Source organism: Neurospora tetrasperma, assembly GCF_000213175.1.
Source record: "Neurospora tetrasperma FGSC 2508 unplaced genomic scaffold NEUTE1scaffold_81, whole genome shotgun sequence".
Lineage (NCBI taxonomy): Eukaryota > Fungi > Ascomycota > Sordariomycetes > Sordariales > Sordariaceae > Neurospora > Neurospora tetrasperma.
Window position 1 is genome coordinate 1,237,033 of NW_009799179.1, and position 19,149 is coordinate 1,256,181.

The 19,149-nt window shown below is 51.7% G+C and overlaps 4 protein-coding genes across 4 annotated transcripts; 2 read left to right on the forward strand and 2 right to left on the reverse strand.

Annotated features, from left to right (window-relative positions):
• Positions 1 to 254: 254 nt before the first annotated feature.
• On the forward strand, positions 255 to 2,496 carry NEUTE1DRAFT_132543 (uncharacterized protein; the record flags this gene model as incomplete). The annotated part of the gene is made up of 3 exons (XM_009856998.1): positions 255 to 2,069; positions 2,109 to 2,206; positions 2,481 to 2,496. The coding sequence occupies 3 exons, from the start codon at positions 255 to 257 to the stop codon at positions 2,494 to 2,496; spliced, it is 1,929 nt and encodes a 642-aa protein (XP_009855300.1).
• A 1,903-nt stretch (positions 2,497 to 4,399) lies between these two features.
• On the reverse strand, positions 4,400 to 5,392 carry NEUTE1DRAFT_113713 (uncharacterized protein; the record flags this gene model as incomplete). The annotated part of the gene is made up of 3 exons (XM_009856999.1): positions 4,400 to 4,872; positions 5,101 to 5,137; positions 5,354 to 5,392. 3 exons carry the CDS (start codon positions 5,390 to 5,392, stop codon positions 4,400 to 4,402), a joined length of 549 nt encoding a protein of 182 aa, XP_009855301.1.
• A 4,654-nt stretch (positions 5,393 to 10,046) lies between these two features.
• On the reverse strand, positions 10,047 to 12,266 carry NEUTE1DRAFT_149390 (uncharacterized protein; the record flags this gene model as incomplete). The annotated part of the gene is made up of 1 exon (XM_009857000.1): positions 10,047 to 12,266. The coding sequence occupies one exon, from the start codon at positions 12,264 to 12,266 to the stop codon at positions 10,527 to 10,529; it is 1,740 nt and encodes a 579-aa protein (XP_009855302.1).
• Positions 12,267 to 14,629: 2,363 nt separating this feature from the next.
• NEUTE1DRAFT_104694 (uncharacterized protein) lies at positions 14,630 to 15,592 on the forward strand (the record flags this gene model as incomplete). The annotated part of the gene is made up of 2 exons (XM_009857001.1): positions 14,630 to 14,763; positions 15,376 to 15,592. The coding sequence occupies 2 exons, from the start codon at positions 14,630 to 14,632 to the stop codon at positions 15,590 to 15,592; spliced, it is 351 nt and encodes a 116-aa protein (XP_009855303.1).
• Between the last annotated feature and the right edge of the window lie 3,557 nt (positions 15,593 to 19,149).

The window sequence follows — 19,149 nt, forward strand, 5'->3', positions numbered from 1 at the left end:
ACGGCCGAACAGGAGAGGAAACAAGGCCCTACTGACAACAGGATCCCTGATGGCAATGGACCAAGTCCAGGTGGCAATTATAACAAATCTTCCCCATACTTCGGCCTGTCTATATATCTTCCCCTGAACGAATCTTGTCTTAATATAGGTTGTCAAGCAGTCCTCACACAACAAAGACACCACGCTCATTTACAAAAGAACGTAAACCATCTCTCGACCAGAAACGCCCAGGCGTCAGCAAGTAAACAGACACCATGCAGCTACCAATATTAGCTGTTGCTTTGCTTGTAGCAAGCACGTCTGTCATAGCTGCACCAGCTCATAGACAATCTCAACTCAACAAGCAAGCTATTCCACAGTTGTCTACTCAGGAGCAAATACAGAGTGGAAATCATTTCTCTGACGGGCTTCGTGGGTTCGTCAAACGATGGAATCTGTTCAACAACCAAGAGGTCAATGACCAAGAGGAGCACATCAAACATCGGTTCACCTATCCCATCAATCGTGCACCAGCCGACGTCCGCGCGGACACAGATTCAGCGGCGGGCCCTCCAGCGACAGCTCCTCCGGCATCCGCCCCTCCAGCATCCGCCCCCCCAGCATCCGCACCGCCGGCATCCGCTCCACCATCATCGGCTCCTCCGGCATCCCCTCCTCCAGTGTCCGCTCCCCCAGTGTCCGCTCCCCCAGTGTCCGTTCCCCCAGTGTCCGTTCCCCCAGCTCCTCCGGGTACCGAACCCCCAGTATCGCCTCCGGTGCCAACGCCCACGGGTCCCATCGTCACTGGAACCGGCGGTCCTATAGCAGGAGGCAACTCCTCTGCCGCAGGTGTTTTTCCCAACTCCACGAGCATTGCTCCCCTACCTACACCCTCCAATGCAACTCTCACAGCCCCTTTACTCACCTCAGCAGCACCCTCCATCCCAGCAGTCACTCCCTCAGCAACACCAGTAGCCCCACCAGTTTCCTCAAGCAGCGTCGCTGTCGTGGTGCCCTCAATCACATCCCCGATTCCAGGCATCAGCTCCGCCAGCGCCGTCGTCGTGCCTCCCTCAGCAACAAGCAACTCTGCCGCCGGCCCAGTCGTCATCACTCCCGGTGTAGGCGGTGCCGCCTCCCCGACCACGACTCAGACAGTCCTCATCACCGCAGACCCCCCAGCCGCCAACGGCGCCCCTGGCGTCATTGTCGTGAGCATTACCCAAGCAGCCGGCGATCCTGTTTCCGTGCCCGCTCCCACAACCGCAGCCGCCACCAATTTCATCACCATCGCCAATTCCCAGTCCTTCGCCAGCACCACCACCGTGATCATCGACGCCTTGGTCTCTCAGCCAGCTGGCTTTTCCGTCTTCTCTGGCATCTCGGGGTTTCCCGATAACTCTGCAACTGCCATCGCTCCCTCCATCGCAACAGCACAAGCAGCAGCTCCAACAGTTGTAGTAATCGACATCGTCCCTGCCCCTTCCTCAGCCGCCGCGGGAGGCCAAGCAGCTACCAGTAATGGCTCCAATGGCTCTGTTGCCAACTCCATCGCAGGTGGTGGCTCCTTAGCACCTATCATTGTCACGACAGTGACTGCCCCCGTCATCCTTCCCACCGCCCCACCTACTCCGGTCATTGTCACTGTCACCAACTCCAATAATGCAGCCAACTTGCCAGCTCAGACGGCGGTTGCTAGCACTGTTACTATTACTCTTGGCAGTGGCGGCGGCGGCGGCGGTAGCGGTGGTGGTGGCTCGGGATCAGGACCAGAAACAACGACAGTAACTGCCGCTCAAGCTCCTCAAGCCCCAGCTCCAAGTATCATTTTTGTAACGGTAACTGCTAGCCCAGTCACTGCCAACGCTCCTTCAAATACCGGCGCCGGAGCGGGAGGTAGTGGTGGTAGTGGTTCTTCCTGGAGTTGGACTACTACCTTCCCTGGTTTCACGTGGTCTTGGACTTCTTCTGGGTCTACTACTGGGTTTGCTACTGCTGCACCGAGTGCCTCCGCCCCCGCCGCCCCAGGCTCAGGTTCCGGAAGTGGTGCTGCTGGCGGTGGTGGTGAAGTCGGTAAGGGAGACAGAACAGTAAGTCTCCTGGAAACCGTTACTTACACTACCACGGAGGGCTGGCCGTTCCCATCGGCGACGGAGGTGGTGACGGCTGTGGCGACGAGTCTTGTGGCGGTGCCGAGTGGGAATCCAGATAATGAAAAGGGCGGTTTGTGAGTTGGGTAATTCACTTTCTCAGGATTTCTTTTGGTAATTGTTGGTTTACCTTGTGTAGTGGAGGCAATTAGGATCACGTTCCCTAACATTTTTTTTTTCATTTTTTTTTCATTTTTTTTTTTATACTTACCATGTTTACGGAGTTCTTTGTTTAACACTTGTTCGTAACTAGTGATTGACAATCTAAGGGCACAAGAAAGAATGATATCGGTGAATGTCGTGCAGTGGCCAGACTGTAATGTTTCTATCTCCCACTACTTTCAATTCTAGATACTTGGCACAATGAGTAATCAATGGTACGGACAATCATAGACCACAGTGAACCCCATCCTATCTTTGTCTAAGAGTAGATATCTATTCTCTTCTTTAAGCCATCATCCAAACCTCTTTCTCCTCTCCCAATTAAAAAAAAAAAAATCAAGGGTGAAGCCATCTTTACACAGCATCAACGGTGCTTGATCCGTGCGTTTGGTGGTGAAGTCGAGAAACTTTCAAGCGGATACTTTTGACAAAAAAAAAACATGCTCAGAACTACAATATTATGCTTTTTGCATCAGAAGACGTTGATAAGGATTCCTATATCAAATTTTCGGTCCTCTGATCGCTTCGCACAAGATCTCTGTTTCGGTGACGAAGCTATGGACGAGTGTCCAACCACCACCACCTGTTCTGTTCAACAGGCGAAGTGTACCGTTACCAGCTGTATACTAGGTGCACGAGCCATGACAACAGCACTGCAAGCTCAACTTGTGCGATGAGGACATCGCCGTGCACAGCTTCCTTCTTTGAAAATAACGGAATTATTCTGAGAATTTTCCCTAGCAGCTACGTAGTATGATCGATATTCTTTGTTGGGAATCGATGCGACCTAATAGGCTGAAAGGGGCGATGGAGGAGCGAAACTCTGTGTGTCTACAAATGTGACGGCAATATAGGGTCCTGAGCAACATTCATTTTGCATCCAATCATAATTCAGCTGCATGGCGCAGCGGAAGCGCGCCGGGCTCATAACCCGGAGGTCACTCGATCGAAACGAGTTGCAGCTAATATTTTTCCAGTTTTTTTGCACCTTTTTTTTTCGCTCTTGTAACCACCGGCTTCAAAATTTTTGTGCGTTTGCTTAAACTCGCCTATTTTATGTCGTTCACGACCTAATCGTCCCATTGTGAGTCTTCTTGTGCACAAGTCAATTGTTAGGTAGTTCATTCTCGGAGGTTGGAGTTTCAGCCAGCCGAGCAAACCTTTGGTGATCAGTCACTGATTTTTTCGTGGACAGGCGTCAGTCAGCTGATGGTGAGACATTGCTAGGCATGAGCAGATAGCAATCTCCATTCGGTTGCCATCAGAAAGATGATTTGTGATTAATCGTTTGAAGTAGAATATTCTGGAAACAGCGGGGAAGGGTGCAAAAAAGAAAAAGAAAAGAGTATCAGCTTCCCATATTAGCCCTGTGGCTGCGCTATTGCAAAGGAAGAAAATACCCCCCTGTCTTATTTCTAACACGGTAGGCGCAGGCCGAGTAGGAAAAGGGATGTAAGCGGAATTGAACGTTTCGGCTGCTGCAGGAGAAAGCACAATGGGTCGAGCTCGACAACAGTTTGGATCCTAGACTGTGATGTTGGTGATGAGCGATTTCTTCCCGCTTGTAGCTAACGTTCAAGATGCTTCTAATTGCGTTAGCCTTATTGCTGTTGCAGTCAACCAACATTCCGGGTTAGTGTACTCAAGCATGCCTCCTGCTTTGGTACGGTCCTACGGTCCTACGTAGGGTCTTCCGATCATGGCTCGGTAGGGGATTCTGCGGGACATCTCGAGTCGGTTCTACTTTGGCCGGATACTGGCGAGAGATGCGCTTGTGAAAGAAACCTTAAAAGAAACTTATCACGGCCCAAAAGGCCTCTGTTTTCCACGGAGTGGTCCGGTCGCTATGTCTTTGCTGTTGCAAGGACAGCATATGTTTGGAATAGAGAACAGTGTCTCCGCACTCCGGGATAGGTGGTGGTGTAAGGAACAAAACTGCAAATGCCGTGTCAAGCCTTTGCGGGCCACGACACGGCTGCCATTTCTGGATCGCCGATATGTGTCTGTACTCCTGATATCATGTTACATCGGAGCAAAGGATAATTGGCCAGTGACCTGTCGTCGTCCGAGGGTAAACGGCTGACGGATGTGCGTGTGGATGTGTATGCTCACATGCACCTGGACGGTTTGATAGGAGGATGCAGGAGAAAACAGAGTATGACCACACCATGAAGACATGAGGCCTTGCTTGACCCCCGCCCCATGCCTGCTGGGGGAACTACTCGACCCCCAGACATGTGGTTGGTCGGTGTATTGAGAGGGTGTGTACTGTGTACGATGCAGAGGAGAGATGACTGATCACGAAGCTGCAACAACCTGCCATGGTCGAGTGCCGCCCCTCTTGTGTAATCTCCAAGGCTCGAACCGTTTCCGGGGTCGTCACGAGCGCCAGAGACGGCATGGACAAACATGTAATTATCGTCGTCAAGCACGGCCTTGAGCCCCACATCAGACAGAGAGCCAGTCTCATATCCATTGAGGTTTGCTGATAGCCTAACATGGACAGAATTGATGGTCTCGTGGGTATCCGGGCATGCCTTTGGCCCCTGAACTTTGACAGGCTCGGGTTCCAAGGACTTTGCTACAGATAGTATCAGTAATGTTTGCAATATCATTGTGTCCAAATTGTATAGGGAGAAGAAACGGAACGAGAGCAAAGACTGGAAAGGAAAAGAAAAGCCTCGAGCCATTGGAAGCCTCGAGCCAAAATGACCACAGTGACTGAGAGTAAGGATCAGCCGTTGGCCGCCTTCAGATGATCAGAGGCACCTGCCGTGCTGTCCAAGGGAAACGGGGCACAGCTACTTACCTCTACCTCTAGATAGCAGCATAGAATGGAAGGCACGCTGGAATGAAGATGGATGGCACAAGCCGTCGTGAATATTCTGAGGTGCACGTCAATGGGGAAGGTGCGACAGTGGCACCCATAAACAGCCAGAGAAATCTCTTCTTTGCTCCCACAAAACAATTCAATTATCCCGATCCATGGCAGTCCTGTCGGCGCTGCCGTGAGTCTCGACGTGGCAGCCAAACAGCCCAAGCAGCCGTTATCTCCCACGTACCTTGACCTTTTCACCGTCAGATGACCAACCAACTGCCATGATGGTGACACTCTACCGGGCAGCTATCACACCACCACTTGGGTAAATCGAGCCCCGTCGCCGACCGCTTTGAATCTTCAGACATGCCGGCCAGGCTTGGCATCATTTTTCGGCGACTTGCTGCAAATCGGCTGTGTGTTTGAGCCAACACCCTACCTGCCCCAGCACGTCAAGGTTAAAGTCATCTAACAAGATTCTGCAGCTCCTCACCATCATTTCATTCAAGCTCGGTCTCGTGTCTCGATTACGGCGTTGCGAACGAACGAATGACACTTTCGACGATGCTTCGGCAATATCTTGATTCTTCCGGCCCTGATATCGGTGGTGTTGAGCGGAGAGGGTGTAAACAACGCCGGACACCGACAAGCGACGACGTCAACAAGGATGCAGTCTCACTACATGCATATTCGTTTCAAGGTAACGCGGCCCGTAACACCGCCCACTATCATTGTATCGCATACACGCAACACACCAAACCCCTTCAGTTGCATCCCTGCTGACCCCAATCTTTTTTCACAGCTGCGAGCGTGCGACTTCTTCCCTCCACAGATTTGCCCTCTTCACGATCTGATCTCGCAAATCATAGGCTTGCAGCTATCCGACATCATAGTACTTGAGCCAGTGAGATCTGCAACCTCGCCAAATCCTACCACTACATACCCTGATATCACCACCTCTACCTAATTCTGGACACTTGCTCACTAGCACCTCATTCCGAACACAGCTACAAGCAGTATGCAAAGGGGCGTTGCTATTCATGCGGCCGTTTTTTCAACCCAAACATGCCGGATCGATGGTCCCGAATCCTTGCCTCTTGCCCTTACTCCCACGGTGACCGTACGCTCGGGCATGTCAGCTAGCTCCGAATTAAGCGCCAGCGCGGCTGGGCTTAACATGCCGTTCCGCCTAACCAGATGGCGTCAAGATCGCCGACTCTCTCTCCTCTCATTCGGCCTAGCTGCTAGTCGTCTGCAGCAAACCATCACTGAAGAGCAGAGGTGAAAGACATCCCTAGCGCAATGGGTTCGTCTAGAAAAAATAACACAGACCGACAGTGCACACCTTGCCAACCATGTTCTTGGTCGGTTATGAAAACAGTTAGCCTGAATCTCGACTCTCCTAGGAGCGAATGGGTACGGGCCCGACAGAACGGTTCAAGTCGCCGACTAAACTTCCTTGATGTTCTTCTGGTCTCCTCACCGTTCGATCATGACACCGGCTAGCCGGCAAATTTGCCCGCTATTTGGAATTTATCTCGCCAGGCATAGGCTTCCGGTTTCGTCAAGGAGACAATGTTCATGAGATTGCGTCTGTTCCTTAACCGGATGACACCTCCTGGATCCAAGTCCGCACCGAATAGTAAAATGTCTGGCTGACCCTTCGATTGTGTGAACAGAGGTACAACAGGAACTTAAACTTATCATGGCCAGATATACGTTTCACCGATCTCGCATCACGACAGCCATTATAACCTCCTGCCAATGAACGTCGAAAAGTGCCGCGCTAAGCGCTTCACGAAATCTCGATTCATACAGCACACCGTAAGAATCGTTTGCTAGCAGGATGGGCTGAAGACGGACTCTTACATGGCGGTCGATCAGACTCTTAGCTGGAAGCGTGGCTCAGAGACAATCTTCTTGGAAGCCACATAGGTCGCCCACCACCCTCGGTCTGACCACGAATGACATTCGTCCAATGTGCATGTTCGAATTCGGAAGGACATTTTTCATTGGCTTCATTGACCCACAATTTCTCATACCCCCCCATGACCTCCCTTGCTTTTCCTTACAGGGACGCGTATTGGACATCAAAGCCAGATATTCATTCTCACCGTCTTCTGCTATTCTTCTCTTTGTTGCCTCAAACTCCATGGTTGTTTTGACGTCCCTTTTCAGATGGCTGCATGCAAGCTGCAGTTTCCATACGGGCTTGACAGAGCAACTTTCCTCACATCGGAACCGAATGTACACCAAGAGGCGAACACAGGTCTTCAGTGCCGACGTGCCGATGCTCTCCATAACCGAGATGATGACAGGGGTGGCAAGGAGACCGGATCTTCAAAGTGAACCTATCCCATACTCCAGTGAGCTTCCAATGGCTCGGTGGGTGCCTGGAACAAGATAAGCTGCTCTTTTCTTCTTTGCCCCCGCCTTCAATGACATACCCCGGATTCACATCTTCCCCACCTACTAGAACTAGGGTTCATAGGAGTCCATTTACGACGAAAAATGTCTCGGGTGTGCAAGCAGACAAAATCCCATTACTCAAACCTCTTCACCGGGGTGGCTGAAGGAAAGTGCCGCGACGAACGCTTCGTCGATTAGCCGCCGAAGCACTTAGCCACAGCAAAATCATGCCATGTCACAGTCTCTGCCTCTCCTCCGCATTCCCTCAAAAACATTTCCTTGCATTTGCATATTATCTTGTGGACACGGGGTACAAGGAAGAGGCAAAGTTCCTCGGCTCCTTACGGAAATGATGTAGCCGGCTTGAGGGGAATTTGAGACAAACAAGTGCAAGCGTCCCAAATATCAGATATCAAATCCCGACAGCTTGGTAGCTACTCTTATTTGTTATTACGCCAGACGCCAATGCAACAATCGAAATGCAGTCGGTGCGTGTTGGCTCTTGAGTCGGTGAGCTCCTCAATTTGGATTCAGTGCTTCGCGTCTTCGTGACCTTTCGAGTCCAGCCTTTGTCATAGTCTGGCCCATCTCTGTTCTGAACAAGCATTGCCCCGAGACCGTCAAGCTTGGTAGCATGAAGACCGAGGAAGTGGAATCATCCAAGTCGTACCACGGGCCCATCATACATGGAATCACATAGCACTCATCCGTCCCTATGATATACAGCCACGCTATCTTTACCCCCCAGTCACTCATTAACATAAAGCTGAGTAGGCTTGATATAGGCACATATGTACGGCGAAAAGCAATATCTCTCGGTGACGAAAGAACGTTGCAATAGAGAGAAGTCTTCTATTCGTTGGTGATTGACGCGCGATGGTTACTACCACGCGCCTGTTGCAAGCTGCCTCTTTCTGGATGATGACCCTCCCGTTCTCTTCTATCGTGGTACAGTAGATACCCCTGTTTATGCAAGTAATTCCGGCACTATGGGGAACGGCTCGAGCTCTTAGCATTAAGGGGGGTTTTTGCATTAAGGGGTACCTTACTTACATACAAAATCGGGAATTAGGGCCCTGAAATCATTTGCAACTAATGGGTCAATTTGTATGTGTTTGCAGAAGGGGGAGCTTGCATAAACAGGGGTATCTACTGTAAATCGCTGGATCAGAGTAACATTGAACATAGAAAGGCTGTGATGAGGTGCTTACCCGTGGCTGTTCAGAACTCCATGGTTGACCAATGGGAAGTGAGCCTCTTGGTATGTTTGCCAGGTAAGGCAGAAGAACGGTCCCTGTTGATACGAAATGAAAGAAGAGGGGGGGAAGGGGGGTATTTGTCGCTATCAAAGGGGAGGGAGGGATTATGTATGTGGCTTGTCGGGGAGGTGGGAGGGACGGTTGAGGTTGGTAACTGTCAATGTAACTCTGGGAGAGCAACGACGGTCCGGGTAACAGAGGCCTAGATACGCGGTTACAATGAAAGCTCACCTAGGTGTACATTGTGGTCTGGGGTCTGCGCACGTCAAACGAACCGAGGACAGAGGAGGATGAGCAGAAATGATAATAATGATAATGGAAGCCAAGAAAGCGAGAAGCGGATGAGAGACCACCCGGGAGTGTAAGTTGCGGGACATACTCAAGCCCTTTTTCCCATAGTCCCATGTTTATCTCTGCTGGCAGGTAGGTAAACAATAACCTTGCTTGTCAGAAACGCCCACGCAAGCCATAAAAATCTGGACACACCGCCGCTCAGTGCCATAGGCCAAATTTGAGAAGGCATGGATGGCGACTCGAGATGAATTGCTTCCCTGAAGTTTGACACAGTCAGTCAGTCAGTCAGTCGATCCACCCCCTTGCTTGCTTCAAACGCCACGATTTCCCCATGACTTTTTCTCTCCCGTTTCTGCATACGCTGAGCGAGTCGACGAGAACTGAGAACTGAGAACCGACCACTCTGCATCGGGGGGGACATTTCTATGTAACCTTGCGCAGTCATCGTGGTCGCCGTTACACTTTCTTTGTATTTGCCGGACCTCATGGATACGGAATGAATGCATGTAGGGAGGTGTTAGGTATGAATGATTTCCGGGGAAGACCAGAAAAGGGTGGGATAAATGACGCCAGCAGTGTTCTACAAGATCCCGTAGTGACTGCACTAGTAAGAAATATAGGTATCTTCGTGCTATTAATGTTCGTTTGAGGTTTACATCCATTGTCAAAGGGAAGGATGGGGGGTTACCGACGGCCCATTACCGCATTGTCGGTCACGCAGTCAGTATAACTTTGATGCCCACCCAAACTTCATCATACTATGCTCGCTTGTGACATATCAACCAAGTTTCTTCCATGGCGCGTACTTTACGTACCTCCATAAGCCCTCGGTATTTGCAAATGACCATGTGTGCCCAAATGTTTTAGTTAGAAAAGAGTCCATTAATGATGATGATGACTGAACGGTAAGGTATCAAATTTGCCGGAACGCCCCTAGTTTGTTAAAGGTTCAAAAAATTGATCAGATTTTGCCGCCCAAAATGTGGGATTTTCACCGCGTTGTGTCGGTAGATAACCTCCCTCATCCGATCGATAAATAAATAATATGGACAAGGCAAAGAAGGAATAGTGTCAACATGACGAAGCAGTAAAGCTGATGGAGAAGAAGAAGAAGAAGAAGACGAAGGGAATAATGTGGTATCTTTAGTAATAAATCTTACCCCCCCTCCCCCGATGAGAGGAAGGAGGAGGACATGTGGGTAAACAAAGTAAAATGTGTTTCCAAGAAGAAGGAAGGAAATGATGTAAGCCATGTATCCAAAACCCAAGAAAATCATGAACACGAGAAGAGATCAAGGGACAAAAAAAAGACAACGCTGAACCCTCCCAACGTATCCCAACGCCTTCAACCAAGAAGCAGTATTCCCAAATCCAAGCCTTTAACTTATCAATCCTAATCCGGCAATGAAATACCCCCCCAAGATGACCCTCCAAAAGTCCACCCCCCAGATCAAATCAACATCTCCTCCGATTCGGCGTGCTCAGCGGCAATATCTTTTTGCAAACCTTGCAATCCAGCTCCTGCGGCCTCTTGTGCGTGACCCAGCAGTCGCACACCCACACCGCATTCTTCTCTTTGTGGAGCTCGATCAGGACCCCCGGTCTGTAAAATTTCTTTTTGATGCCGCAGTCGATGCAGAAACGCCGGATCCCCCAGGTTTCTTGGATGCGGGGGGATTGGTCCGAACAAGAATAAGTGCCGGAGGAGGAGGAGGAAGGGCCGCGGCGAGTGTTGCCGGTTTGACCCTTGGTGGAGGCGGCGGCGGCGGCGAGGGAGGAGCGTGTTACAGAGGGATCGTAATGGGGGTTTGAGGTTAGAGAGAATGAAGAGGTGGAGGTGTGGGAGGATGTGGAAGGGGACAGAGGTGGGTTTTGTTTGGGGGAGCCTTCTTGATTTTGTTGTTGTTGTTGTTGTTGTTGTTGTTGTTGTTGTTGTTGTTGTTGTTGTTGTTGTTGTTGTTTTCTTGAGGAGGCGGAGTTCTTTTGGTCGTTGGCATTGGTCTTATTGTTGTTGTTGTTGTTGCTGCTCTCAGGCGCATCCTCCAGATCATTCTTCCACCTGAACAGCTCAAAGTTTTCGGGGCTCTTGACCTTGAAGCAGTGGTAGCACCCAAAGGAGCCGGGATGCTTGCCATCATCCTTGTCGCCGCCCCGGCCACCCGAGGAGGTGTTGTTGGGCCAGAATCGCTTGAAGTTGATCTCGGCGAACATGACGCACCGGATCTTGTCTTCTTCAGGGCACTTGGAGGGGTCAAAGTGATCTCTGAACCACCGGCTCGCCATCTGAGCCTTGGTGACATCGAAATAGTCCAGGTGTGACTGGATCATCATGACGATATCGTGTTTGTCTTTCAGTAAACGCTCAATAGGAGCCTTGTCGTGACGTTGCGTATGCGGAAGGGACATCATTGAGGACCCTGGCGCGGGAGCGAACGAGGGTAATATTGCGCCTGCTGAATGGCTGGGATAGGCCTGGGCGCTGGTGTAGCTGTACACAGGTTGATAGTTGTGTATCGGTACCTGGTAGCTGTGCATTGACTGCTGAGATGGGTAAGGGTGACCCATGTGTTGGTGGTAATCATATGAGGATGATGGTGGGTACGTTGTTGTTCGTTGTGACAAGGCCGGCATCGAAGGATAGAGCGACATTGGTGGCGGAGGGGCGACCTGAATATGCATGTACTGCGATGGGGCGGGGATTAATGACGAAGGGAGCGCCTGAGAGGTGTGGTGTGTGTGCTGATAGGACGACGGCGGGTTATACGTCCTGGTCAAGACCGGGGGACTTGCCATAATGTCAGAGTTGGAGTCCGTGACGGGTGACATGGTCCGAGAGGAAGACATGTCAGGTGTGCCGTGGGAGGGCGAAGAGGATATACTCGAGACCGAAGCCGAGCGAGCCTCTGGGGGGGACCTGGGCAGATGAGAGGTGGTCTGGTAGCCCACGGGGTAGACAGGCATCTCGCGATATAGATCTGGAGAGAAGTAAGGAGACTTTTGCTCAGGGGCAGGGGCGAGCAAACGATGTGATGAGCCACCGAATGGGTAGAGGTGTTGTGGTTGAGGGAATGGGACTACCTCGGTCATCTTCTGGTCGTCTAGAGAATGGTGCCAAGTAGAGGTAGCAGTGGGAGAAATTGGGTTGTGCACAGAGGCCAGCTCCTCGGAAGGAGAGCGTTTGTTTAAGTAGAGCATGATGAGTTTGTGTGATGTAGCTGGGGGGAGGGAAAAGATGAAGAATAGGTAGAGGTAGCCAGACGGGGAAAGTGCTGCAGAACTGAGGATAACGGTTTGGTCTCGGGACCTGGGAGGTACTTGATTGTAGGTTTAATACTGGAGAGCAAAAGCAAACGTGCTGGTGGTAGAAGCAGCTCCGGGCCGTGATTCGCAGAAAGGCCTATCAAGCAGTGCCTAAACTAGACGCCTGAACCACACAGTCGGGTTCTCTAGAACAGCAAAGCCCCGCCCCAAACGTTCGACCAGGGTGCCACTGAGGGATGCAGACGATGTGAAGCGATGGGTCTAGGTGGTATTGTCCTTGGTGTTGCCGTCGTTTGCGTCGAGGCCGGCAGGGTGATCAATGCAGGCTGTTCCGGAGGGGGAGTCGAGAGATGGTTAATTATGAAGCCTTGAAAATCACCATGGAAGAAAAAGAGCGAGCAATGGAGTATTCAAGTACTATCTCTCAGTGAGAGAAGACGGCGATCCTCAAACGGGTACCGAACACGATACTGGCATTGGAGATGTCGGGAAAACTAAAAGGCTTCCTTGTAGCCTGTTGCTACCTAGAGAAGAAGAAGACAGGGCCAGACTCGAATAGTGGCATCAGGGTCTGCGGTCCTAGGCCAGGATGTGTTCGTTGTGGATGAGGGTGAATGGGTCGATGGCGTCTGATGCTGTATGGAACATAGAGGTACGTAGGGTGAAATATGGATACTTGGACATCCCCATTCCGTCCCAGATACATGCATATTGGGGACGGGGGACGGGGGACGGTGGAGGGGGGTCCCATTTTTGTGTGTTCTCTTTCACCCACACACCTGACGCTATGCTGCCTGCCCTTGCGCACATGGCAAACAACTTGACCAGCTTACCTACTGCCCATGCCCAGGAAGCCTATTCGAGATAGTCAAGCGAGGGATGAGTAGCGTATTGTTCTTTGAAGAATACTGGGCAAGATGTGGAGAGAGATAGGGAAGCGGGGTGTAGAATACGTAGGTAGGCTGTTAAAAAAGAAAAACAATGTGGGATCATTTCCTCCCAATCGTGGCCATGATGAGAGGGGGGAAAAGGAAGACGAATGACTAGGTAGGTCGAGGGATGGGTGAGCTGCCCTGGAGCAGGGTCGACCCTGTACCGACTCCAGCCCCTGTCCGTCCCAGGGCACTGCACCAACATTAAGAAGTGTGCCCTGCGAGGCTTGTTGCTGTGTAGGTACCAGACTCCTGCAGGCCTACATCTGGGCCCTCCACTCCACACGCCAAACTGCGGATGGAATGCTTATGTTTTTATCCACGTCCCGGCTTGCCCCGGACTGGTCGGTCTGCCCAGAGAATCCATTCCCCACCTGTGTGCCCGTGTTTCCTTTTCTTCCCCGTTGCCGTTCGTCTCCTCACCAGGGCAGGGCCGCGCTACGGGGCTGAACAGCCTCCCAGGTACAGCCGACCAGACCCAGAGATGCTAAGCGCAACACAAGCTAGGAATAGGTGAGGCTGGGCTGCGCAGGTACGCACCCGGCCGACTTTGCTTTATGCCCGCCTTTCCTGAAGCGCACCTCCGAGAGTACCTACCTCTACTTGGTATGTATGTGGATCAGGGTCTGTAAAACGTTAACCAAAGGCGACGGAGGAATTGGAGGGGGAGCGCGGCAGACCCCGTAATTTCCATGTTGTGGGTTTGATGGGATTATCCCCATTTTGCTCGAGAGTACCTACCTACCTATCTCTCACCCCTTGGTTCCGTTGCGAGGCAGCATCGAGGTCGGTCCCATATTGAGTGCCATTGACAGGTCTGGCATTGCTCGTCTGGATGATATGCTTCCGTTCCCCGGGTTACATTGAAGCTCGATTTTGCTGCCGAGGGGTACGTAGCAGATCCCGTCCTACCCCGTATGGGCCCTTCCCCCCATCAGTTCGTCATCTCCGTCATTCCCGTTGTGCCCTCAGGACCGTGGAGACGTTATGTCACATGAGGAATACCACCATCATCTCTGGGAGGTTCTTCTCATTGCTGCGCACAATCTTGTGCTCTAACCGCGCCAACCTGCGTTGGGCAGGCCGTGGTTACCTATCTTTCAGGGCCGTTATCCAAGCGCTGAATCCGACGTGCCGGGTGTCGCTTCTCCCCTTTTGACCTACTACCAGTACTTGCCCCAACAAATGGGTCTGCTTCTTTCATCAGTAGTGCCGCTGTGTCCCCGCTACAGGTGCTCACCTCATTGCACCTCGTGTGTCGCAGTCTGGTTACTTTCTGGGTATAAGTATAGTCTGGCCGCAAGCAGACTACTGTACCGTTTTTTTTACCTGCTGCGGCATACTGCGCCTAGTTTGCAACCCCCAATGACCACATCTATGGGTGTCCTCATGTACGCCGATCCAGAATCGGGAAGGTCGAGTTCCAACTTTCCTCTGATATCGAACCTCGCTGCAAGCTGGATGCTGGAAGGCAGCCCCCGTTGCGAATGGCGCCAGAGGTGAGGGGTGTTGAGACAGGAAAAAAAAACAGAAGAGAGTGGGAAGGGGGGGTGGAGATTTCCGATTCGTCATGCCCAGTTGACGTCGCAATTGACGGGGGCAAAATAGAGAGGAAACCCACCAAAAAACTTGTAAGGTACATATTGCAACACACTATTGAGGGCGAGACGTAGGTAGTAGGTAGGTACCCGACTTTGGGACCAAAGATGGATCCAGAGCGGCACAACATGCCCGAGCCGATCTCGTGGACGCATGCCGCATCCATCCTGAGTGGTGAATCCTTCCTTCGGGGCGGCCCTTTTTTTTCTTTTTTTGTGTGTCTCATGTTTCTGCGCAGGCAGGAGTGCAGCTGTTGCATCGTTGCATTGCTTGAGGAGTATCGACAACGAATTGATTTCAACCATTCATCATTAGGAACCAAACCGGAAACCACTGTCGACCTGACTGACTCGTTTGCGGGACTCGTCGGCAGGCTTGTTTTTGGAACTGAAGGAAGGCACTCGTCCAAGGAAATCCGAAAGGCAAGTACACTACACTAGAACCCAATGGGGGGGGGGGGGGGGGGGGTACAGGAAAGCGGGGCGTCGGCCACCTACACAGTACGTACTTAGCTTCAAGTTCCTCCTGCCAGACATAACGAATGGTGGAGTAGCGGCCAGCCCTCTAGTGGAGCCCTCAATCGCCGTCGGCCAACGGGCGCGCACCGCTTGGCGCCAGTGGATAGTGCAGACAATGTTCCCGAACTCTCGGGACCAAGCGAGCCTTTCCATTGGCCTTCCTACGGACAGAATTTCTCGGTTCCAAACTGTCGGGTCGTGGGAACCCTAACCCTAATGCCTTTTTTTCCCTTTTTTTTTGTTTTTTTTTTTTCTTTTTTTTTTGTATTTCGTGCTTTTGTGTTTTCTGTCATTGACCATTTTGCCTTCCCTTCATTGCCTCGTCCACAATCTATTTCCCGTCCTTTCTTTTTTTCTTATTAGCACGGCGTAGCGCAGCAACTCGCAGCCTTTTGTTATTCTTCCTCTGGCCCTCTCTCTCTCTCTCCTCCGTCTCTGTCTCTCCGCCGCCGCCACGCACCTCCAGTGGCATCGATCACTGCACGCCCGCATCGATCACTGACAATGCATGATGTGAATGGCCGGCACCACCACCACCACTCAAGTTCACCACCCCCCTCTCCTGGGCGCTGCTGGCTGGCTGTCGGAGAGCGGAGCCTCTTCAGGACTCAGCTGCAGAAAGATATCTTTTCGGGTACCCTAGACGGAACGAACAGCCAATCTCGCAACAACAACTCCTTTTCTTTCCCGGATGCAGCTCACTGAAATTTGACAGGCTGAGAAGAATGCTGCCGAAGGGCGGTCATGACTGCTGCAGACTGCATGCTGCAAGTCCAGGTACCGGAACTGCCAGGCCGACCACGCTATTGATTTCAAAAACTCGCCAGTCCCAAACCCTCGGTATCGTCTCCTGTCATGTGAGTGGCAGTCGTAATAAGCTGTGGCAGGGTGTTGAGTGTCTCTTCCTTTGGACAAAGTGTTGTTGTCGTTGTGATTGGACCATTACCTCGTCTCACTCATCCGCGCCCGTCATGAAGATGACTTTCGGCTGCTACCGTCCCGAGCAACCCTCGAACTTGACGTGGCACCGCATACTGCCCCTTTTTTTGCTTTTGTATAACGTATTGGTTGCACCATCCATCAGTCAGGCTCCTGTGCCACGATGCCGTTACTACCATCGACACTCGGGGGACAGTTTTGGGCCTGGCGAGCCTGGCTCAGTTCATCGGCAATTGATTGCTCAAACAAGCCCCCCTGTATTGTATGATGCACTGCAGGGACTGAGAGACAGACGGCCCCTCAACCTGTAACGCTCAAGCCGCTGCGCCGCGACAGCCCTCTAGGCCGTCTCAGCAATTATCCAAGACGGATGACCACTTCAGGTACTGAATGCTTGCAGGGAACTTGAAGATCATGGAAATGGTTATGATCAGTCACATCTTTCGGTCGATGTCATCGCTATCGGTACCAGCGGGACCGAAAATGACGGGTGAGGGACGGCCGTCCCGTGTACCTAGCGAGGTGTGCAACTTTATATTGAAACTTGGCCAATGATGATTAAAGCCGGTGGATAGTCAAGCGAGCTGCAACTCGTTCTGGATTCCGTAAGCTGTGGTCGGTGCTCGGTGGTGATGGTGGTGGTGGTGGTGAAGTCTTCTTCAGCGTTAAGTTGTCTCGTCTCTGCCGGAGAGTTGCCATTCGCAAAGAGGACTGGACGCTCAAAGTGAGACCAGCGGAACACAGTGTGTCCCGAAATGATTTCAAACGGTGCTCGTCCTCGTTGGCTTCAGTTGGGCTGTGCAGGGTATGTGTGGGGGCTCAGGGGTGTTGTTGTTGCTCTGGGGTCCAAAAAGACAAAATGCTACCTGGCATGTGCCAACCCTCACGCCATTCAACCGCTCCGGCCAATCAGAAGGGCGCTTCTGTAATGGGAAAGTGCCAAGGCTGGTTGTTGAGAGTTGAAATTCCAATTTTTCAGCCACTGCGTGTATTCGTTCAGTGCAACATGGGCCGGCCTACCTGGCCAACTTGCAGAAACAAGCGCGGTGACGAGAGTCTTCTAGAGAGAGACAGGTACATTTCCTACATACCACAGGTACATCGCTTCTTCGGCTTTCAAAACACCACCTTGAAGCCATGCTTGAATACATAGGGAGGAGGAAGGGGGGGTGCAGAACTTCATCGTACCTTGTCCTTGACGCCGAGCTTCGTTTGACAAATCCCCGTGCCTATTTACGCAATGTGGGGATGCCTCTAGTAAAAGATCGATCCCGCCGTGGGCCTTCCGCTGCCGTCCGTCAACCGAAGACCGTCTTGTGATCTCCAGAGCTTCTCAGAGAGGAGTTTAGTGTACTATGTACACTACACTAGAGGACGAAAACCCTCATATCCTGACTGCCAAGCGTAATAGCCATGCTATTAAGGCAATTTGCGTTCTTCCACCACTCATCGGGATCGCATTTAGTTAGCCGAGCTTATACTCTTTTACTAGTGTAGTGCTAGTGGTTCCCTAATAGGGAGGAGGGTATCTCGGTACACACACGGTGCTCTTTCTCGAAAATGACGCCAGGTGTTGCGATTGGCTTGCTTCCCGAGGAACTGCCCAGCTCTGCCCATAATCGAGAATGGTTCAATCGTTTATTTCATTTTTTTCTTCTTCTTTTCTTTTCTCGATAACGCTTTGCTGATTCAAAGTCTGGTGGCTTTGCGGGTTTAGTACGGATACATATGTAACTGAGTCATGGTCAGAGCAAACTACTAGAATTACAGGGAGTAATCAGGCATATTGGAAAACCCCGCTACCACAATACAAAACGCCCGTCCACGGCGGTGTAGACAAGTAAGTGTTGTAGGACGACGACGCGCAAAGTTTGCCCATGTGCTGCCATTTTGGGTCCAGTCAGTTAGCTCGGGTTTCAATGTGTCTTGGGATCATGAAGATGAAGAATGATTGTTGTCGAGTGGAGGACAGGCTGTGGGGAACGGCACTTCTTCTCCTTCCTGGTTGGTGCCGTTGCGAACCTCACTCCATCATGAGAACGGACCCGACCCGGCAGCGGTGACATCGGTCCGGCAGTGGATCCCCGAATCATCAACATGAGAGCCCGATGGGACATGTACATACTGACTGATTACCAACTCATTCCGGCACTATGTATGGAAGACGGCAACAATTCGAAGCAGCAGGAGGGGTTTTTTTCTTCTTTCGCATTAAGGGGTGCCTCACTTACATACTGAACTGGGAATTCGGGCCGCAGAAATGTTTGCGTCTAATGGATCAGGTTGGAGTTTACCCATGTGGTTGCAAAAGAGGGGGCTTGCATTAACAGGGGACATGACTATACACGAATGCGCCCGTGGGCATCAACACAGTTGAGGATGCTTGTCTGCAAATGTTGAGTTGCGTCGCGTTTCGGACAGATGGAAATGAAGGAGAACAATGCTCGAGACTGACTGCTGGCCTTCAACGTTCGACCTTTTCAGGTATCCCAGAGTCGGATCTCTTCTTGCCCGTGCCTAGGCTCATCTCTGCTACCTCTAACCGCCTTTGGGTTCTCCCCTGGCCTCGTGCCATGGACGGACGGTGCGTGGGAAGCGATCGACGGCGAAGGGTTCCCCCGTCCAACCCTCAAGGCCGAATTGCCAGTGGAAAGTCACCTTGCGGTTCCCCGGCGCGAGCCCTACTGCCCTAGGGAAGGTGCCCGAGATGGCCTGAAGGATGTTCCTTCCACCTCATCCCAGCAATCCCCATACTGCCTGACTGCCCGCTACTAGCGACTTGGCGGGGACAAGACGGGTGAGGGAACCGCAACTGCCTGGCCCGTTGAC